This window comes from Mauremys mutica, chromosome 13, assembly GCF_020497125.1.
Source record: "Mauremys mutica isolate MM-2020 ecotype Southern chromosome 13, ASM2049712v1, whole genome shotgun sequence".
Lineage (NCBI taxonomy): Eukaryota > Metazoa > Chordata > Testudines > Geoemydidae > Mauremys > Mauremys mutica.
Genome location: NC_059084.1, coordinates 31,557,817 through 31,581,496, shown reverse-complemented (window position 1 = coordinate 31,581,496; position 23,680 = coordinate 31,557,817). Strand labels below are relative to the sequence as shown.

Genomic DNA, 23,680 nt, shown 5'->3' with positions numbered 1-23,680 from the left:
GGGGTCACCAGTACAAAAGTTTGCAGTAAGCTCTCCCTTCCTTTCTCTCTCCTGTTTCCAGCCCATCCTCAATTCCTCTGTTGCCTCCTCTTCTCCAAACTTCAGTTTATCAGATCAGTTAGAAGCTATTCTCTGTACCTTTGCAAGAATTTGTACATCTCTGTGGAAGAAAGATACACCAAGCGTGGATACAGGACTCCTGACGGGGTCTAATCAAGACAATTGTACAATAGTTTTCCTTGTCATCTTCATATTTCTTTTGTTGAAGCCTGAGATGCTATTGGTACTCCTTGGTGCAATTGAATGATGTTTTCCCATCTTCATGTTACTTCTAAATTGAGTCAAATTTCCTTCCACTTCAGTTATATGTTTCATTCTTTATTAATACAATATTTGAGGTTTGGGGGTTGGCAAATTTTGCCATCCCAATAGCATGGCCCTGTTTAGGTTTGTTAAAATTATCAAAATGATTTGAAATCACTCACTGTCAGGAAATTCTTACTTATATCAGGCCTAAATTTTGCCTTTCTTAATTTTTTCTTCCCCTTTCTCCTTGCTATTTCCCCCACGTACAACCCTAAAAAAGTTCCTCTTCGTTCTTGTTGTTCACTCCCAGTAAATAAATGTAGATTGTTAAATGTCTCCACTTTTCTCTTAGGCAACCTGCTGCGTATGTATAAGCTCTCCAACTTTCCCCAGGAATCAGTCTGTCTAGCACTATTGAGTACTTCTGTTGCTTTTCTCTTTGAACTCCTTCAGGTTTGTCAGTTTCTTTCAGACAGAGTAGTACCCAAAACTATGAATGCATTTCAGATACAGTCGCACCAGGACAATTTACGTTCCTGCTCCATGATGCCTCTGTGTATTTTAGCCCTAAATTGCATTGGTTTATTTTTGTTATCTCGTATTAAAAATATTTATCAAAATTCCTATTTTTTCTTATGCCTAGCTCATCTTGGCAGTACTGCTTCCCAGCTTCCTCCCTCCAAGTGACTGCTGTCACTTTTTTCAGATTATTTCCCCCACTCTTTTCTGACCACATTTGTTAGCTCTCATGGTCCCTTTGTATTAATTCTGTGTCCTTGTTGGTGTTCTCAGCTCCTCCCAATTTAATGTGATTTTTTTTTTCCCATTAACAGGCTGCTTACTTGCATTTCCAGTTCATTGAACTTGCTAGCTCTGGGTCCTTCTACTAGATACTTTCCCCTCCCCTAACTCGAGATACCATGATTTAATATCCTTTTGTAGAGTTTTTTGTGATAAAGTATTTGTTTTATCCAAATGATTTACTAAAATCTAAATACACAACATGAACTACAGAGCCTTTATTCACTTACTTTGCACTTCTGTTTAAAAAAACAAAACCCCACAACATTGTCCCTAGAAAAAAATATTCTCCTATAAATGTTATTTTTCATATTATTCCATTAGCCTCTAGATATTTAGTGATTTATCTTACTAGTGATGCAAGTTAGATTTATGTGATGGTTATTGCTGGGATCATTCTTCTTTTTTTTAAATTGTGCTATGTTGGCATTTCTCCAATTTTCTGGTACTCTTCCCATTTTGAACCATTTATTTTAGGTATAGTTGTCAGCAACACAGTAAGTTCAGACTGTTTTTGTTTTTTGGGGTTTTTTTTTTTTTGGTTCATCAAAATGTTTCTTTCAAGAATACAGTAATTCCCATCAAAAACATAAGTGAAAATGTTTGGAACCTTAGAAAAGATGGGAATAAATCTATTTAGTAGCAATGTTCTGTAGACTATAGTCTCTAATCCTTATTCCAGGCCAGTTTGAAGACTTGAACATTTTTTTTTTCCAGCAGCGCTATTGAGAAACTAATAAGTAGTCTAATATATCTCTGAGTAGGAAATGTTTCTTGAAATTCATCCTAAGTATGCCTTTGCTTAATGTCATGCCTTCACGTTTACTGTGTGCAATTTTTAAAATTCTTTTGTTAATAAATCTAATTTACCTGAAGGACAACTCTGACTTTTCCCTCACTGTAGCAGCACTCTGCAGCTCTTAACTTTAACAGATATTTATAGTTGGATCTAACATCAGGAAATCCTGATGCACAATCAGTTATATGTTAGTAAGCAAAAAATGTTTCTCTTGACCAGTGCTCTAATATAAGATACTAATGTTTAAAAAAACTTGATAGAATGTGCTATTATTGTTTTAAGTGAAACATGTAGTGTTCATGCTGCTTCCATAGAGTACAGCATCACTGTACTACTGTTGTGCTACAGGCCTCAGTGATATCTGCCATTGGACCAAGTCAGCTCAGTTAAGCAAAGTCTCTATAATATATTATGTTCCCTATAACAATAGCAATTGGTTAATAAACATTTTTATGGAGATTTTAGTAGTAGTTACATCAAACCACAGTAAGGAAAACAGTCTCAGGTTAGTCCCTGTCTAGGCTGTTGATCTCAAAAGCCGCTAATAGCAACAGTACTTCTTGTTTCATAGCTAATGTGGTATTTTATGTTTAAATACGTTAGTTTCTTAATTTTTGTAAGTTTAGAGAATCATATGATAAATATAGCAAAAGCATGGGGGATTCTTATTTGTTTTGTCCTTACAGTAACAAAAACTTTTAAGAGAACACATGATTTTATTGCTTCAAAAGCTGCAACTGTTGACCAAGATCACAAGTTTAGATGCAAGCTCTTGGACTGTTCAAAATCATTCCGCAAAGCCAAGTTGCTACATTATCATATGAAATATTTTCATGGAGTGGAGAAGGCACCAGAACCGCAGCAGAGTCCAGTACAAAGAAATATTCAAACAAGAGGTTTTTTGGCTTCTGAAAAAGCCAAACAAAGAAGTTTAAACAGAAGGCGGACTACATCTGGTTCATTGTGTAAGTATGTTGGCTATCTCTTCATTTCTAAGGAGCATTCTAGTATCTAGAATGAAAAGAAAAATTAGTGGAAAACATTTCGGTTACATGATAGATATTAGATAAAGAAGGGTCCTTTGGGTTCATCATCTTATTCTTCTATGCATCTCCCTGAATTGAGAAATCTTATTTAGAAACATAAATACAAATGGTATAATGTAACAATATTTCGAGATTAGAGAATATGATAAAACTCACTCTGAGCTGATTCCCTCTTCCAGAAACTGACCAAGTTACTTAATGAACTGATTTATCCTAGCAGCTTCTTTTGCTCCCCTTCAGCAATTTTTTCCACTATTAAACCTTTGTGTGTTTAACTAAAAAAGAAAAAAGAGAAAAAATTCACCTGAAATACTGGAATCTTTCACTTTATTTTTGCTTGGCAATGTCCTTCCCCAAACAATACTCTCAGAAGAGGAAAGGACGAGAAGTTCTTTCATCAACCAATCTAAACATCTAACTCATTTCTTTCTCACTCTTTCACTCTCCTCATTCAGAAGAAGGGATAAAGGTAACTAAAAGTCCAATCTCACTTGTGATTTCTGTGATTCTTGTTAGAGTTCCACCAGCAACTTAAAAGCAAGCAGTTTAAGCTGCTGGTGGAACTCTGACAGGAATCCTGTTATGCGTGACTACAGGTATAGGAGTTGAGTTTTTGTGAAAGAATTTTGTATAATTTACTTGAGTAGAAGAGGGGAAAAATCAGAAGGGCATGGGAAAATGCAGGATTCTCATTAGGTGACACCCACCTGTACCCATGAAAACGGAATCTTATTGGTTGTCTTCTGCTTTACATTTTTGTTGTTTGCTGTGCCTTCCTTCAACACTGTGCTCACTAGAATTATGCATGATATTCTAGATAAAATCTTCCTAGTGTCTTATGTAATACCAGAGTAATACTTTAGGTTTCTATTCTATATTCTTGTATCTTACAACCTTGTTGTTTGGAACAGATATTCTTACTTAGTGGACTTTTTTTTCTGTATTGTAGTTCCATTTAAACAGATGTTTTTATGGATTTTCTTCTGCTCTTAGCCCATATTTGTAAAATTTTTTCAAAATATATCTTCTTGTGCCACATTAGTGCATAGGGGTAAAGACAAGACTATAGTGTTTACCTACATTCTCAATTTCTTGGCTTTTCTTAGTTTAAAATCTCAAACTTTAATGTTGTATTAACATTTTGTATAAATAATTATTGTATACATTTAAATAATATAGCTTGCAAAATTTTTGTGTAACTAATTAAAAAGTAGCAGCTAGTTATTTTAAGCCAGAATTAAAGCAAGATGTATATAGCTTTAAACACACCCCCTACTATGATCTCTAATTTATCTTAATGTATATCCTTGCAAAGACAATGATTCCTCATTTGAGAGGCTGCCTTTCCTGTTCATATACCACTTACCTACCTGAAAGTAGTTTTTAATATCCTACAAAACTAAAAATTCTACATTCCAAATAGTTTTACCGTTTCTCCCCCTCCCCCCCAAAAGCAAAATTTAAAAAATTGGACTAAAAGCGTAGGCAGAATTTTTCTTAAATGAGTTAGAGGGGAATGCGTTTAAAGGTAACTACCGGCTATAGTTTTACTATACATAACATTTAAATCAAGCTAAATAAGTATTGGCAGAAAAAATATTGTGAAGAACTGCTAATGCTTAAGAGAATGATCGAGATGGGCTGCTTCTCCTTCCTGTCTTGTCTGTGTCTGTGATTGTTCCTACTTTATATGATCTGGTTCTGAGCTGCATTTCTAGTTCTTTTAATAATTTGATCTATAGAAATTCTAGTCTGCTTTTTGTAATATCACTTGGTTCCGCCTTGGACATCCCAGCCTCTGAGAACTTGATGTCCTCTCATGTTATTCTTGAGGGAAAGTAAAGGCCATGTCTTGTGTATCCAAATGCCCGAGGAATGAAAACTTCAGTGCTGCCGCATAGTTTGATCTGAACTAGAATTTATACCTCTGAGCAAAAGGATCAATTTATTTTAACACAAGCTGTTTTAAATCCTTTCTGTGACAGCTGCCCTGATACCAGAAATAATATAAAAACAGTGTTATTTTAAAATAATAGGATACATTCTGAGGCTTACTCATCCTGCATTTCAGCTTCTCATATTGCCATATTTTGTGCTTCACATTACAAACTTTCAAGCTCCTTTTTCATTTTCTGTCTTAATTTGTCTGCTACTAAAGATTTTTTTTTCATGTTGAGTGCTATGCAGTTTTGGAAAAACTCATTTGGACCAATTGTATTTTTAGTGATTATATTTTGAAGTTTCTGTATTGCAGTGCAGGAACTCATAGCCTTTTAAGGGCTTCTGGTATTGCTTTATTGAATTAAGCTGACAAAACAGACCGTTTTTCATTCAGAGGTTTTTGAATCTTTATTCAGTTCTTCTCACATGCTTTTCAGGCACAAAAGCCCATTTTTGGGAGTTTTTTGTTTTTGTTTTTTAAAAAGCAAAACTGCTGTAATTCTGCTATATTGGGAGAAGCAGGCCACAAAAAGACCATTTAGGGGAACTCAATCTCTGCATGCTGCGGAGCAATACAGAGGCAATTTTTGTGGGGTGTTTGTGACCAGTGAGTTTACTCTATACAGATTCACTTCATCCTTGCATAGTATCTGTGTTGGTGCAGCTGCATTGGTGATCTGCCACTAGCTTCAGGTTGAAGTGGAAGGAAGTTTCTTTCTGATTCTCCACTTGCTCAACCTTGTGGAGATGAAAGAAGATGTAGGTGTGATCTGTGAGCTATAAGGAGAGTTTATTCAAAATAATTTGGAGGAGAAAGAAAAAGATCTTGGAGTCATTGTGGATAGTTCTCTGAAAACATCCACTCAATGTGCAGCAGCAGTCAAAAAAGCAAACAGAATCTTGGGAATCATCAAGAAAGGGATAGATAATAAGACAGAAAATATCCTATTGCCTCTATATAAATCCATAGTACTGCATGCAGATATGGTCACCTCATCTCAAAATAGATATATTGGAATTGGAAAGGTACAGAAAAAGGCAACAAAAATGATTAGGGATACAGAATAGCTTCCATATGAGGAGAGATTAAAAAGACTGGGACTTTCATCTTAGAAAAGAGACAACTAAGAGGGGATATGATAGACAGCTATAAAATCTGATGTGGAGAAAGTAAATAAGGAAGTATGTTTATACTTGTTCACAAAACATTGGGTCTGATAGTGGATGCATATTTACCATTCTCCCACAAGACACACTTTTGGAAGGTTATGGATAAAGCCTCCACAAGGATTAGTCACTCGCATTTTGCATTTGTTGATGATCTCTCCCATCTGCTGAAAGCCAGTCAAAAACTTTCTACTGGGGTTGACGCTGATAGAGAGCATCTTGAAAGGAGATTCGCTTTTCACACCCTGGTTCTAAAATGATAGGCATGGATGCCTACAATCTGGGGATTGGGACAACGTATCTGGGAAATTTTCACTGTCTATGATCTTTGGAGACCTCCGAAGAAGAGACTCCATGTAAACTAGCTAGAACTGAGGCTCATCAGGCTGGTTCTCACATTCCTTCTTTCACGCATCAGAGGGCAGACAATGCAAATGTTCAGACAGTGTGTTTGCAATGTATTACCTGAACAAATAAGGGGAATTCAGTTACCTCTGTGTAACTGACAATCCACCGGATGCATTATTAATAATATAGGTAGATGAGGTAATAACTTTTATTGAACCAACTTCCGTTGATGAGAGAGACTTATACAGAGCTCTACTTCAGATCTGGGAACTGCACTAAGAGTACATTTCTAATATCCATGTCTCTCCAATATCCTGTGACCAACAGGGCTACAACAACACTGCATACAACTTGAGACAAAACTCAGCAACCCTTCTGATATTTGACTTTCTTTGCTACAAATCAGAAAGTGTCCAAGGTTCGGCTCAAAAATAGGCTACCGAGGGAAAGAACTCTTTCATGCCTATCCTTCATTTCCCTTCTTTCCAGAGTACTGACAAAGATTCAGTAAGACAGAGCAGTGATGATTCTAGTGCCACCAACCTGGCCATGGGAGACCTGATTCTCAGACCTTTTGGCCCTGACAGAGATTGGACAATCAGTCTTCCTTGAGTCAAGTCTTGTCACAGTAGAATGCCAGGGTGGAACGTCAAGGCTGTCAGTCCCTGCACCTTTCACCACGGCTGCTAGGTTTCTAGAGCAGAGGGTTTTGTGCTTTTCTGTAGAGATCAAAGTAGGTCTGAGAGAACTTGTGTGCTGCCAGATGGAACCAGTTTGACATGCATGCTCAAGCCAGAGTCCTAGACTCAGTGTTTGTTGGTTTGTTTGTTTTTTGGTGGTTCCTGCTGTCTTGGACTTCTTCTTTTCTCATGTTTCTGATGTCTTCACAGCTATCTCTGGCTACTGTATGTTTGTTTACTGTTTATTTAGCTACAGTGTCTGTTTAGTGTGTCGATGTGAAGAGTCATGGAGTTTGCTCATCTCCTAGTGTAACAATTTTTAAAGACTTTAAACTTCTACTTCCTGCTCAGTGGCCTAATGATTCTTGAGAGTTGAATTTGGCATATAGATGGCCCCTTTGTGCCATGGGGATTTTAGATCTCTGTGAAAGTTTATTCTTCTTGGCTGCCACGTTGTCCAGGAGGGTCTTGGTGTTGCAGGCTCTGCTACCCAGCCTATTTGACACCACAGTCCAAAATCACCAGGTGGTACTTAGTGTGTCAGTATCTCTCCTGGTCTCTTTCCCAAAGCCCCAAAATAATACTAGGGGAAGAGCTGGTTATCTGTTACTTAAACATGACTAAGCCATTCAGAAAATTAAGCAGACTATTTGTGCCATTTATAATTAAAACAAAAAACAGCTAGACAGCTAAAGGATGGCTAGTGGATAAGACTATGCATCAGGTCATGTTATGAATTAGAGTATTCTATACCTAAATGTCTAAAAGCTAACTCATCTAGGGGCACAGCAGTTTCAGTGGCATATATCTGCAATAAGAACATCGTAACAACTGCTATACTGGGTCAGACCAGTGGCCGGTCTAGCCTGGTATCCTGTCTGCAACAGTGGCCAGTAGCAGAATTTCCGGGAGAGTGAACAGAGAAGGGCAATTTTCCTCTCCTGGTTTCTGGCAATGAGAAGTTTAGGGTCACCCCAAGCATGGTGTGCATCCTTGACTATCTTGGCTAAAGTTCATGGAGGCTATCTAGTTCTCTTTTGAATACAGTACCTCTAGTCGTCACATCCCATGACAATGAGATCCACAGGTTAATTGTTTGTGAAAAAATACTTTTGTCTTAAATCTGCTGCCTATTAATTTCATCCCATGACTCCTGGTTTTGCATTGTGAGAGAGAGTAAATAACACTTCTTCTCAAGTGGTGTTCCTATGGGTTCCCCACTTCAGGTGCACTCACACCGCTTATGCTTTTAATCTGAGATTTTTGGTAGTAGTGTCTGTTCGACCTGTGCATGTGGCTTCCTTGTGCCATGCTTCAAGGCTGTATAAGGCTACGTGGGTGAACTGCCTGCAGTTCCCTCTCAACTGCCTTGGCCTGAGACAAGCATTAATGTGCCTTACTATTTGAAGTTGACAGTTGAGTCTAGTTACCTTTCTTCATTCTATTATTTAGTTATTTATTTTATTTGCTGTATTTTATTTAGGTGTTTAGGGGGAGCCTTGCTCAATCCCTTTCCCCTTTAAGGGAGGTGGGAATCTTGCCCTTCTAGCTACTGTTGCCTTGGGATATGCCAGGCTCTCTGGGCTTTTGGGAGGCTCTCAAGAGACTTTCCTGGTCAGCGGTGGGTATTCTCGTTTTATCTGTAGCTTGGGATAATCTTATCCTGTATGTTCATTTGCTGTGCTTTTAAAGGCAGGGCAAGGAAAAATTGGGTTTTTTAAAACTGAGATGCTTAATGATGGAGTGTTCCCTCCAGCCACCCTCACCCTCAGTTCCCAGCCAGGAGATCTCTCTCTTCCCTATCCTCACCCCCTACAGAAGTCTGTGTGAACACATGTCCCTGTCAACTTTGGCACATTCACCTGTGTCTGCCTGAGGTAAATTCACAGAAAAGATATATAGAAAGAGGATCCATTCTCTGCAGAAGTTCTACCTCCAAAAAGACCTCTGTCCCTGCAAAGGAAGACTGCAGTGGAGTCATCTCATCCCACTTTGGGTATGGCTGAGGCTCCAGATGCACTTGGTACTAATCCTGTGTCCATGGCTCTGGACTCATCTGAGAAAAAGGGCAACAAGCATGCCTCAATACCAAGACCTTCTGTACTGTAGAAACAGGACACTGCATAAATGAAGCATTCCACCTCTAATAGAAGGGGACCCACAACTCCTTATGTAACATCTTCATCAGAGTCAACCACTAAGACTGCTTCAGTACAGGGAAGACACCACATTTCACATAGGGTCTTGACCCCTCCCAAGGTATCATCATCAGTACCAAATACTTAGGCGAGAAAGGACTTGCTGGATTAACATATACGCTTGGTACTGACTACAGAATGGGGCCCCATTCTTCAAATCCACCCTGTACTTCAGGAGTTCAGATTCCTTAAGGACTTATTGTTTTGGAGGAACCAGAGTCAGCCTTATTAATGGGTACTGAAAGGTTATTGGTAATGAAACAGGCACAGTCTCTGAGGTAGAGCCTTTCCCCAGTACTGCTTGATCCTCCAAGACTTTCAGAGTGTGCTGAAGCTGCCCCTGTTGATGAGGAGGAATTATCCTCTAATTTGAATGTCTCAGTCCAAGATTCCCCTACTTTTCAGACAAGTGTTTTCCCTTCTAATGCTTTTGAAAAGGTGTGTGGGGTGGGGTGGGGGGGAGAGTTGCACCAAAAATGCGCCTGTGTTCACCCTATCTGGTTCAAGCCTTTTGGACACACCCAATCCCTAGTGACCATACTGGGATCCCTGAACTACATATTGACAGCAGTTTTCTCATGCCCCTAATCTTTCTTGTGGGGAACAGTTGGAGTAGAGGAGTGTCTCCCCTCCTCCTCTACCTCAGGTGCAAGAATCATTTGAGGAGCAGGGGGCCAGGGCAGATAAAGAAGCTACTCTGCAAACAAATATTTCTTCATCTTCCCCAGATGAGGTAGTAATGCTTGCCTAATCAATTATGGCTGATGACTTCAGACACCTCCACAAATTAATTAAGTATATTGCAGATTTCCTACAGCTCCCTCTGAAGGGCTCAGGAAGTTTCAACATAAGCTCCTGGGTATCCTTCAATGGACTCCCTCTACCTGAGCCGCCCTGCCTACTAATGAGGCCCTGTTGGATCCTGCCAAATCCATGTGGCAGACCTCTGCAATGACACTGCCAGCATATAAACAGGGCGATAAGAAATATTGCTTCCTAGCTATTGACTCTGAATTTTTGCAGACCCATCCAGCACCAAACTCCGTGGTTGTGCAGATGGTGAATGAGCCACAAATGTGGCAGGCAACGCCACATGAAGGCCATGCCATATGATAATGACCAAAAACACCTTGATCTCTTTGACAGAAAAACGTACTCATCTGTGACTCCTCGATTTAGGATTGTAAATTATCAAGCTGTCATGTTGAAGAACAATCACTCAAATTATGCCAATTTCAACACCTGGATTCAGCATCTGCCAGTTGATCAGTGTGAGCTGTTTCAGGCTGTATCAATGAGGCTAGAACATTGCTACAAGCCTGGTTGGATGCAGTCCCCACTGTAGCTTGATCTGTCTCTACGGCAGCAGAAATTATAACATTCAAAAACCAGTGGGAGAACACTTCAACCTCTCTAACTACTCATGTCCTGGATGGAAGCTGGAGGCATGTAGGTAAGTATAGCGGTCAGTGGGTTTCCGGTATAGGGTTGTGTTCATGTGACCATCGCTTATTAGCACAGTAGTGTCTAGGAAATGGACCGCTTGTGTGGATTAGTCTAGGCTGAGGTTGATAGTGGGATGGAAATTGTTAAAATCACGGTGGAATTCCTCGAGGGCTTCTTTTCCTTGCAACAAAGCCCGATGCCAGCTCTGTCCACATATCTATTCAAGTGACACCATTATAGGACCTAATCACATCCGCCACGCCATCAGGGGCTCGTTCACCTGCACATCTACCAACGTGATATATGCCATCATGTGCCAGCAATGCCCCTCTGCCATGTACATTGGCCAAACCGGACAGTCTCTACGCAAAAGAATAAATGGACACAAATCTGACATCAGGAATCATAACATTCAAAAACCAGTGGGAGAACCTCTCTAACCACTCAGTGACAGACTTGAAGGTGGCAATTTTGCAACAAAAAAACTTCAAAAACAGACTCCAAAGGGAGATTGCTCAACTCGAATTAATATGCAAATTAGATACAATTAACTTAGGTTTACACAGAGACTGGGAATGGTTGGGTCATTACACTAATTGAATCTATTTCCCTATGTTAAGTTCTCCTCACACCTTCTATTATCACTTCAAAAGTTTTTTTTTCTCCTGCTGATGATAGCTCATCTCAGCTCTTCCTGTTGGTATGCATACTTCCACCTTTTCATGTTCTCTGTATGTATAAATATCTCTTGTCTGTGTGTTCCATTCTATGCATCCGAAGAAGTGAGCTGTAGCTCACGAAAGCTTATGCTGAAATAAATTTGTTAGTCTCTAAGGTGCCACAAGTACTCTTGTTCTTTTTGCGAATACAGACTAACACGGCTGCTACTCTGAAACCTGTCAAAAAAAATTCAGGATGGTATCTTTCACAGCTGTTCCGTCATTAGAACTGATGGGGGTTGGTTTTCGCCCTTTGAACTTCAGGATTCTTTTTTTTTTTTTTTGTATCGCAGTTCACCCATTTCACAGGTGTTTCCTGTTTTTTCATCTGTGCCGTTGTAAGGTGTGTAGTGTAGCTGTAGCCTACGTCTTAAGAAATCACCCTGACGGTTTGTAACTATTGCGGATAGGTCTAACAGTTTGGCGATTTCCACCCAGAGACTCTCCAGGTGTATTTCTGATTGTGTCTGCTGATTCATAACACAATATAATACAATCTCATTCTATCATGCTGGCCCATTCCACAACAGCTCTTTCTATAAAAGTGGCATTACTCCTTTTCCAAGCATTACGCTGTGGTCCAGACTTCTAGATCAGATGCTGCTGTTGGAAATGTTGTATTGTCTTCAGTCTTGGACTTGACTCCAAAGCACCCTCTGCTCCAGCTGAGGGTGCTGCTCTGTAGTCACCTGAAGTGGAGCACCTATAGACGCAGTCCTCTGAGAACGAGAGGTTCTTCTTCGAGTGATTGCTCATATCCATTCCAGTTAGGTGTGTGCGCGCCGCGTGCACTTTCATCGGAAGACTTTTACCCTAGCTACCCCAGTGGGTCAGCTGAGCGCCCCCTGGAGTGGCGCCATAACGGCACCGCATATATACCTCAGCCGACCCACCTGACCCTCAGTTCCTTCTTACCGCCCGTGTCGGTCGTTGGAACAGCGGAGTGCAGCTTGTCTGACCTCCGCTTCCCTAGCTTCCTCATAGTTTTTCTCTGTAAAAATTTGTACATAGTTCTTAGCTTAGCTTAGGTTTTCTTGTTTTGATAGTTTAAAATCAGTTAGTGTTAGATAGTTAGCGGGTTCGGGGGTTAGCCCCACCCGCACCCGGGACCGGAGCGTATGCCCGGCTCCCCGGGTTTCAAGCCGTGCTCGGCCTGCCGCAGGCCTATGCCTACAGGAGATCCGCATAGCTCCTGTTTGAAGTGCTTAGGAGAGTCGCACTTATCTACTAAGTGCCCAATTTGCAAGGCTTTCAAGCCTCGCACTAAGAGGGAAAGAGAAATTAGGCTGAAGCAGCTCCTAATGGAGGCAGCCTTAACCCCTCCGGCCGCGGCACCGCCCGCTGCCCCGACGGACTCTTGCAGCACCGCCACGGCTCCGGGCCACTCTGCGGTGCCACTGAAACAGCCATCGGCACCGAAACCGGCCCAAAGACGCTCTCTCTCGCCGAGGGCGAAGAAAGGAAAGGCCGTTGCCTCCACGGCACCGCCGGCTCCGAAGCCCCAGAGTGCGCCCCGTCCGGACCGCCCGGCACCAAAACCTGCCATGGCACCAGTTCCTCTGCCGCAGACGTTTCTGCCGGCACCGGCGACTCCGGCCCCTGAGAGGCCGTCGAGCCCGGCACCTGTAACCTCCCCAGCTCCGGCCGCGGTTGAGATGCCACTGCCATCGACTCCTGAGACCTTCGAGGTGGCACGGGACCTCATTGCCCTGACAGACCCGGTTGTGCCACCGCCCCCGGCGCCGCCGGTGCGGGCGCCCCGCTCCATGGGCAAGCCGTCCATGTTTAGGCCACCTGCTGGCACCGACTCTGACCGGCACCGAACCCGTTCCCGTTCTCGACGCCGATCCCGCTCTCGGCGCCGATCCCGATCTGGCCGTCGATCTCACCGCCGCTCGCAGTCCCGGCACCGCTCAACCACGTGGCACCGGTCGGACTTGCGGCACTGGTCGTTCTCTCGATCTCCGACCCGTCACTCCCGGCACCGATCAAGCTCTCGGTACCGATATGGCCGCCGCTACTCGCGGAGTCACTCCCAGCACCGATCATGGAGATCCCGGTCAACCTCCCGGCACCGCGCCGGTCGCAGGTCCCATTGTCGCTCCTGCTCTCGATACTGAGATGCCTCCCGGCACCGTTCACCACAAAGGCAGGAAATGAGATCTGTGGGCACTTCGGCGCAAGGCTTATCTGCTCCTCCTTGGCCCTCTCGACACGCTTCGGCCTCCTCACACGCCGACAGCTGGGGTTATTGGACCAAAGCCAAGGCCCTCCTGTGCCTCCTATGCGCACCGTCTCGCATGAGCCACGCGTCCCAGAGGCTACCGTAAGCCGCCCCCCAGTTGACACCGAGGTACCATCCGGTGCAGACGAAGGGGCTCAGCCTGCCCAGGAACCTCTGGGGCAGGAACCTTTACAGGGGCCGGATGCTGACCAAGACGCCATTGTGCCCGGCACTTCTTCCTCCTCCTCTCCCCTGGATGAGGCGGTGGCAGGCTCGTCATCAGCGGGTCCCCCGCCAATTGACTTAAGAGCGCACCAAGAGCTCCTTCGCAGGGTGGCACTGCGAATGGATCTGCAGGCTGAGGAGGTATTGGAAGTCAGTGATCCGATAGTGACCATTTTGTCCGCGGACGCTCCGACCCGCATAGCTCTCCCCTTCATAAGGACTATCCAGGCGAACGCTGATACCTTATGGCAGACTCCGTCGTCTATTGCGCCCACAGGAACGCAGATACATGGTGCCTTCCAGGGGATACGAACATTTGTATGTGCACCCTGCCCCCTCGTCCTTAGTGGTGCAGTCGGTCAACGACAAAGAGCGCAACGGCCAGCAGGGCCCGGCTCCTAAGTCAAAGGAGGCCAAGCGCATGGACTTGCTTGGTCGCAAGGTCTACTCTGCCGGTGCCCTATAGATCCGTGTGGCTAACCAGCAGGCCTTGCTCAGCCGCTACGGCCATGACACTTGGGCTGAGGTAGAAAAATATAAAGAGCTCCTGCCTCAAGATTCCTGACAGGAGTTTGCAGCCTTTGTAGAAGAAGGCAAAAAGGTAGCCCCCACCTCCTTACAGGCCTCCTTAGACGCGGCTGACTCGGTGGCACGTACTGTAGCCTCGGGTGTTACCATGCGCCGGATCTCTTGGCTCCAGAGTTCGACGCTTCCTCCTGAGGTTCAATATACCATTCAGGACCTTCCTTTTGATTCGAAGGAGCTCTTTTCAGAAAAGACGGACTCCAAGCTTCAAAATCTAAAGGACAACAGGGTTATCATCCGCACTTTGGGGATGCATACCCCGGCTACCCAGAGGTGTCTGTTCCGTCCCCAGTTTAACCGCCCTTACTATATGCCTCGCTACAGGCAAGACTCTGGTCGGCGGCGGGGTCGTGGCGGCCGTGGGCGACGGCCTGGCAACCAACCGTCCCAAGGGCGAGCCCCCTCTAAACCACCGGAACCTAAACCATCTTTTTGAAGATGCGCCCGGGGACGACATACCAGCTCTTCCGCCAAATTCCTCCCTGCTTTTTTCCAACCGCCTTTCCTATTTCCTCCCAGCGTGGGCCCGGCTGACCACCGATGCCTGGGTCCTGCGCACTGTGGAACGTGGTTACCAACTCCAATTCGTTTCACCTCCACCTTCCCACCCTCCTTCCCGGTCCCTCTTCAGGGACCCCTCTCACGAGCAACTCCTCTTACAAGAGGTGCACTCGCTCCTAGCCATCGGAGCGGTCGAGAAGGTTCCGGACGCGGAACAGGGCAAGGGGTTTTATTCCCGTTATTTTTTGATCCCCAAGTCCAAAGGAGGCCTTCGACCCATTCTCGACCTGCGAGGACTCAACGCATACATGCTGAAGTTGAAGTTCCGCATGGTATCCCTCGGGGTCATTATCCCTACTTTGGATCCAGGAGACTGGTATGCCGCCCTCGATATGAAGGACGCTTATTTTCATATCGCCATCTTCCCACCGCACAGACGCTTCCTCCGTTTCACAATCGCTCACCTACACTTCCAGTTTGCGGTACTCCCCTTCGGCCTCTCCACGGCCCCAAGGGTGTTCACAAAGTGTATGGCCATTGTCGCCGCCCACCTCCGTCGACGCGGCATCTCCGTTTTTCCCTACCTGGACGACTGGCTCATCAGGGGGTCTCGCAGGCCACGGTCCAGCAACATGTCACAGAGATCAAGGACTTATTCACGCGCCTAGGTCTACTTCTCAACATAGAGAAGTCCACCTTAGTTCCAACTCAGAGGTTGGATTTTATTGGCGCGACCCTGGCATCCTCTCTAGCCAGAGCCTTCCTTCCGCAGCTCTGGTTCCAGGCCCTTACGCAGCTAATCCGCGACCTACAGGCCTCTCGGATGACCTCGGCCCGTGCTTGCCTCCGCCTCCTCGTCATATGGCGGCTTGCGCACACGTCACTCCGTTTGCCAGGCTCCGCCTCCGCCCGCTTCAGCTGTGGCTCCATTCCAGGTACCGCCCACACAGGGACCCCCTGGATACCATACTCACCATCCCAGTGGGTGTCCTTCAATCCCTGGATTGGTGGCTGACCCCGTCCCACGTATGTGCGGGGGTCCCATTCCAGGCTCCTCAACCTTCCCTGTCTCTGACAACGGACGCCTTGTCCCTTGGATGGGGAGCCCATCTCGGCGTTCTTCAGACTCAAGGTCTTTGGTCGCTGCAGGAATTGAACATGCACATCAACGTCAGGGAGCTCCGGGCAGTACGCCTGGCCTGCCGAGCGTTCCAGACTCGCCTCCACGGCCGTTGTGTCTCGGTCTTTATGGACAACACAACGGCCATGTACTATATCAACAAGCAAGGCGGGACCCGCTCATCCCCCCTCTGCGACGAGGCGATGCTACTGTGGGAATTCTGCATAGCCCACTCGATACATCTGGTGGCGTCGTTCCTTCCTGGAGTCAAGAACACCATCGTGGATCGCCTGAGCAGGTCCTTTCTCTGCCACGAGTGGTCGCTGAGAGCAGACATCGCTCATGCCATTTTCCGACAGTGGGGATTTCCCCACGTGGACTTGTTTGCGTCCCGATTGAACCGCAAATGCCAGGAGTTTTGCTCCTTTCAAGGCCTGGCACCGGGCTCTCTGTCGGACGCATTTCTCCTTCCATGGACTCGTCACCTGTTCTACGCCTTTCCTCCATTTCCCCTCATACACAAGGTCCTGCTGAAGCTCCGACGGGACAAGGCATGTCTCATCTTAATTGCGCCAGCGTGGCCCAGGCAACACTGGTTCACCATGCTGCTCCGTCTATCGGTAGCCAGCCCAATTCCTCTACCGCTTCACCCAGATTTTATAACACAAGATCACGGCGCTCTCCGTCACCCGGACCTGCCGGCCCTCCACCTCACGGCGTGGCTCCTCAGTGGCTAGACCAGACGGAGTTGCGCTGCTCTGCTCCCGTGCAGCACGTTTTATTGAGCAGCAGAAAGCCTTCCACTCGATCTACCTACCTGGCCAAGTGGAAGCGCTTCGCTTGCTGGGCTCAAGCGCGTGACGCTATTCCTTCGGAACTCCTGCTTCCGATGGTCCTGGACTATCTCTGGTCGCTAAAACAACAAGGTCTTGCGCTGTCCTCCATCAAAGTGCACTTAGCGGCCATCTCCGCTTTCCACCCCGGTGAGGGGGGATATACGCTGTTCTCTCACCCGCTGACTACTCGCTTCAGAAAGGGCCTTGATCGTCTCTACCCCCAGGTGCATCATCCGACTCCCACCTGGGACCTCAATCTGGTCCTCAACAGGCGCATGTCTCCGCCCTTCGAGCCTCTGGCCACCTGCTCCTTGCTGTACCTCTCATGGAAGATGGTTTTTCTCGTGGCTATCACATCCGCCAGACGAGTCTCTGAGCTCAAGGCGCTCATGGCGGACCCGCCATACACCGTTTTCCATAAGGACAAGGTACAGCTACGTCCACATCCGGCGTTTCTCCCGAAGGTAGTGTCCGCCTTCCACAATAACCAGGATATCTTCCTGCCAGTTTTCTTTCCAAAACCTCACGCATCTCCGAGAGAGCAATGACTTCACTCTCTCGATGTCCGCAGGGCGTTGGCTTTCTATGTTGATCGGACAAGACCGTTCCGCAAATCTCCGCAACTGTTTGTGGCAATTGCTGACCGGATGCGAGGTCTTCCTGTCTCATCGCAGCGAATCTCCTCGTGGCTCACAGAGTGCATTCGCACCTGCTATAACTTGGCTAATGTCCCCTTGGGCCATCTCACCGCCCACTCTACCAGGGCCCAGGCGTCCTCCGCTGCCTTTCTGGCGCAAGTACCCATACTAGAGATATGCAGGGCGGCAACCTGGTCGTCCGTCCATACTTTCGCCTCACACTACGCCCTGGTCCAACAGTCGAGAGGTGACACAGCCTTTGGCTCTGCGGTCCTGCATACCGCCACGTCTCACTCCGACCCCACCGCCTAGGTAAGGCTTGGGATTCACCTAACTGGAATGGATATGAGCAATCACTCGAAGAAGAAAAAACGGTTACTTACCTTTGTAACTGTTGTTCTTCGAGATGTGTTGCTCATATCCATTCCACACCCACCCTCCTTCCCCACTGTCAGAGTAGCCGGCAAGAAGGAACTGAGGGTCGGGTGGGTCGGCTGAGGTATTTATGCGGTGCCGTTATGGCGCCACTCCAGGGGGCGCTCAGCCGACCCACTGGGGTTGCTAGGGTAAAAGTCTTCCGACGAAAGTGCACGCGGCGCACACACACCTAACTGGAATGGATATGAGCAACACATCTCGAAGAACAACAGTTACAAAGGTAAGTAACCGTTTTTTACTCACCTTGTGCAGTAACTGGAGTTCTTCAAAATGTGTGTCCCTATGAGTGCTCCATTGCCTGCTCTCCTTCCTCTCTGCTTCAGGGTTTCCTCTGTGGCTTTTGCAGTATAGAGGGAACTGAGGGCAGTCTGCCTATGCAACCTTTTATAGCCTCGGCGCGGGCACAAAGGAATGTAGGGTGCATGCATGGGCCAGAGGGGTTTGAGCAACCTGAAGTGGAGCCACTCATCTCGAAGAACTCAAGTTACTGCCCACGGTGAGTAATCTCTTCTTCTCTATTCACTTTTTCCACAGAGTTAATGATTTTATAGACCTCTATCATAGCCCCCATCAGTCATCTTTTTTCTGACCTGAACCCTAATCTTTTTCGTCTGTCCTCGTATGGAAGCCATTTTGTACCCTTCAAAATCTGTTGCCCTGTGTAGAAACTTTTCCAGTTCCACTATACCCTTTTTGAGTTGTATTCTTTGAAATCTGTAGGGCTACTATATGCAACTTTGGTTCACATCTTCGTGAATCAGTATTCTCTTGGATGCTTTACTGAGGGCAAAGGGTGGCTTTTGTAGAGCAGTACTTCAGATACTATTAAATTAAAAGAACTCCTCAGCCTGGTCATTGTTAGTTTGCTACAGTGGCACTTTGTGGAAGAAGTGTTATACTATTTTATCAATAAGAATTCTTGTATCTGAATTGGTTGCCTCCACGGAGCCGTATTCGCCTCCCTTCTTCTTTCTGCTTCAAAGCCTGGGTAATTCTGGAGGTAATGTATTTATACCCTCTGTATATGGAAAGCTGTGATTGATTGTTATGCATAATCCTCCAACCACTGTTAACTGCTGCTTATAAGCAGCTCTGTGGTCACATGGCTAGGCATATAAATCCTACAGTGTAGCTCTGTGGCCGCAATACACTCAGATAGCCAGAAGTATTGCTGGCAAGTACCTCCTTTTCATGGTTCTAGGTAGACTTTTGAAACAAAAATATTAAAGCATGCAACTCGTTTTTATTCTCTTTATAGATGCTCCTCTTCACGTAGCCCTAAGGACTACGCCACATAGAGATGAGAAAATAGAAAAGAGAAGAACTTCCGCTCCTTCCTCAGTAAATACATTAAAGGCTCACCAACCTTCCCTTAGAGAGCAAAGCAAAGAGAACCATATAGACAGATCACACAAGAAACATCAAGAAAGGGAAAGAACTGAAAATGGTATGGCTTCTTAACTGGTCTAACATTGGATTATGATGGGGAACTTCAATGCAATATAAGGAAGTGTTATATAAATGTTGGTGCATGATTCTTTGGCCTCCCTTTGTCCCCTACCAGATACTTTTGTAATCTTGAAGAGAACATTAAGCAGTATTTTTCAGTGTTTCTTAGTTGATGTTTCAAATATTCTTAAATAGGAGCTCTTCGTCACAAAGCACTTTCCTCTGCTGAATTCTGCCTGGAAATCCTAATAATTTGCTTGTGAAACTCCGTTCCTTTCCTAAGAAATCATTTGTGATATCACAAATTGTCAGTTATTTTAAGATCTAATAGGCAGTTAAGATAAGCTGTGAGAGAGCACTTAACCTCAAACACCGATGTATTTGGTAATTAGCAAATGTGTCAAGAATACATGTGAATGATAAATTATGGTTTGTCAGATTTAATGGATAAAGGTTAAAGTTTCCCAACATATAGTCTGTATATCCTCTTTCATTGTGTAGCTTTATGAAAATGTTAAGACAAACACCCTATCACCTGTGGGTTAACGTTTCACAAAACGATCACTCTTTCTGACCTATCAGTCCTCATCCTCAAAGGAAACCTGCCCAACATATGAAAAAGACAAGCCTTGAAGCTTAAACTCCTAACTCTGTTTCTCCCATCGACATAGCTACTGCATCTCATGGAGGTGGATTAAAACTATAATGAGGGGAGAGCTCTCCCATCGGCTTAGTAGCATCTTCTCTAAAACACTACAGGAGTGTGCATGCATTGGTGCAGCTGCGCCGCTGTAGCACTGTATGTGAAGATGAGCCCCTAGACCTGAAGAGCTCTGCATAGCTTGAAAGCTTGTCCCTCTGACCATCAGAAGTTGGTCCAGTAAAAGATATTACTTACCCTCCTGTGGTCTAAATTAGCTGTTACCACTCAAAAGAGACCTTGGAGTCATTGTGGAGAGTTCTCTGAAAATATCCATTCATTGTGCAGCAGCAGTCAAAAAAGCTAACAATGTTAGGAACTATTAGGAAAAGGATAGATAATGAAGGCAGAAAATATCATCATGCCGCTATAGAAATCCATGGTACCTTGAATACTGCATACAGAACTGGTCACTCATCTCAAAAAAAGATACATTAGAATTGTAATAGGTACAGAAAAGGGCAACAAAAATGATTAGGGGTATGGAACAGCTTCCATATGAGGAGAGATTATAAAGACGGGGGCTGGTCATCTTAGAAAAGAGATGACTAAGGATACGTCTATACTTACCGTCCGGGTCGGCGGCTAGCGTTCGACTTCTCGGAGTTTGATATATCGCGTCTAATCTAGACGCGATATATCGAACTCCGAACGCGCTCCCGTTGACTCCGGAACTCCACCACCGCGAACGGCGGTGGCGGAGTCGACGGGGGAGCCGCGGACTTCGATCCCGCGGTGTCTGGACGGGTGAGTACTTCGAACTAAGGTAGTTCGAGTTGCGTAGCTGAATTTGCGTACCTTAATTCGACCCCCCCCCCCTTAGTGTAGACCAGGCCTAAGAGGGGGATATAATAAAGCTCTATAAAATCATGAGCAGAAAAAGTGAACAAGGTAGTGTTGTTTACCTTTTTACATAACAAAGAACTAGTAGCCACCTAATTAATTAGTAGGCAGCAGGTTTAAAACAAACTAAAGGAAGTACTTCATGCAATGTACAGTCAACCTGTGGAACTCATTGCCAGAGTATGTTGTGAAGGCCAAAAGCATAACTGGATTAAAAAAAAAAAGAAATTCATGAAGGATAGGTCCATCAATGGCCATGAGCCAGGATGGTCAGGGACACAACCCCATGCTCTGGGTGTCCCTAAACCTCCAGCTGCCAAAAATATCTGGTGCTGGCCACTGTCAGACAGGATACTGGATTAGATGAATCATTGATCTAACCCATTATGATGATGATATTTAAAAAATATAAAGCAAATGATGAATGCTGATTGTTTTTGTAATCAGAGAAGTCCAGATAGTCAAGTCTTCTTGTCCTTGACCTAATTGGAAGGTATCAGAACTGTGGATTGTGAACTTTCTCAGTTCTTAGTTGGGGGAATGGGGACATTGAATCATTTCTCCCAGTTGTTTCTCGGGTATTAGAGGTAGATGGGTTGAAAAGATTTTTTAAAACAGCAATGTGTATAAATTGTATCCCTTCTCAGTGAAATTTTACTTACATATTGTCTGTCATAATCCCATTAGTTCTTCAGCTGTCCATAGTCTTCCAGAAAAAAAAAAAAGAATCCTGAATTTCTTATCTATTTTTTAAAAAAAATAAAAAAAATCAAGATCTCCTTTATATCTTGTAAGGAAGGGAGGAAAAAAAGTCAGAGCTAATTTTTTTTTATTTGCAGCATTTTAAAGTGAGTATTGCCGACCTCATCTTAAATATTTTACTGTGTCCCTATGATTTATAACTTTTTAAAGAAATAATATTCTCACCAGTAAATATCTTTTTGGTGACAGGACTGTCCTATTTCATAGATATACAGTGCCCAGCACAATGGGGCCCCCTTTCCAGACTAGTGTCCAGAGCCCCATTGTAATATAAATTCACTAACAACAAATACTCAACCACACAAAACACAAAGATAAAAAAAAAAGTACAGTAAGTCTTATTTTCCACACCACAGTCTTGTTTTCCACACCACAACCTTAACACTGCCTGTTTTTGTTCAGTGGCCTAAAGGAAGGATCCATGGGGGCAGCATGTTTGGCGGTCAACTGGTGGTGGTGAAGAACAGTGACAGGGAAACTATAAAGTGTTAAATGTTTAAAAGATTCTGATTCTTATTCTAAAGCATCCCTTAGGACGATGACATTATCTTTGTCTTAGGTCAGGTCTACACTACAGACTTGTATAGGTATAACTACGTCGCTTGGGGGTGTGAAAAATCTGCACCCCCTGAACAACGTAGTTCTGTTGACCTAATCCTCTGATGTAGACAGCACTATGTCGACAGGAGCACTTCTCCTGTCAACAGAGCTACCACCTTTTGCAGGTGAATTAACTATGTCGACGGCAGAAGGTCTCCCGCCAGCATAGTAGTGTCTTCACAAAAGGGCTACAGAAGTGCAGCTGCAGTGCTGTACGTGAAGAGAAATCCTTATTGTCCGGGTTGATGTCTAGTGACCCTTTGCTTGTACTTCCTGGATAGATGTTGCATTGAACACGGCAAGGATCCATGGGAGTGTATGAATAGGAGAATGTATCTGGTATGTAGGAGGGATGGGCACAGAGAAAATGGCAGGTGTAGGAAGGGGGTGTGTGTGTGTACCCCAAATTTGTGAGGGCCAAGGTCCTACGATGCCAAGCAAGTAAAAAATTCTCTACATTGGTGAACTCAAACACACAACATTTGCACAGGAGTTCCCTTCGCTCAGATCCCCCCTCGCTGCTAGTTTGGGGGGCACACCTACACAACCACACAATCCATGGTTGCTGGTCCCCATCAAAATCAACATTACACATGCACTGCAGACTGCCCGCAGCTCTAGTAAGTTCATGTTCTGGCTTCCTGCATCTCCTGTCCGGGAGCATGTGAGCTGCTTGCGCACACTAATGTGACCAGGGACAGCTGCCAGTGAGACTGGTGCCTGCCCTGGTGGGCAGGGCTGGATGCAATGCAGCCATGCTGCAGGAGCTCCCCGGGCTGGATGCTGGCTCCCGCAAGTGGCAGCACAACATGCCACTGCTTTTGCTGCTATGGTTCCTGGCTTGGTTGCTGGCCGTGGCCTTGCTGGTCTCGCTAGTTGTCGCTGGAGCCCTGCAACTCCATGGATGTAGGCATTCCTCGATATAAATTCTGTATCCACGCAGGGCTCTGTACAGGGTTCAGAAACAATGAAATGTCTTATTCAGAGGAGATAAGAGACATTAATAACAGAAGGTCTACTACAAGGCATACCTACCTTCACAAGTGGAAGAAATTCCATACATGTAGCCAGAATAGGCAAACAACAGCAACTACCTCTCCTTTACCGATGACGTTGGATTACATACTGGAACTCAAGAAATTGGGGGTGTCAATGAGCTCCATCAGAGTACACCTTGCAGCAATCATGGCATTTCCACCACAAAGTGGACTAGTTCTCATTCTACCCACCCTACCATTGAACATTTTCTGAAGAGTTTTTTGTAACCTGGACCCGGAAATACGTGCCTGCACGCCATCATGGGACCTC

The 23,680-nt window shown here is 45.0% G+C and overlaps 1 protein-coding gene across 5 annotated transcripts in view; it reads left to right on the top strand.

Annotated features, from left to right (window-relative positions):
- PHF20 (PHD finger protein 20) overlaps window positions 1-23,680 on the top strand; it is a 193,130-nt gene that overhangs the window by 91,978 nt on the left and 77,472 nt on the right. For all 5 annotated transcript variants that reach the window (XM_044985270.1, XM_044985267.1, XM_044985269.1 and 2 more), the window contains 2 exons: window positions 2,593-2,871; window positions 19,277-19,465. In XM_044985270.1, the coding sequence (XP_044841205.1) occupies window positions 2,593-2,871; window positions 19,277-19,465 (468 nt within the window). The remainder of the gene's footprint in view (window positions 1-2,592; window positions 2,872-19,276; window positions 19,466-23,680) is intronic.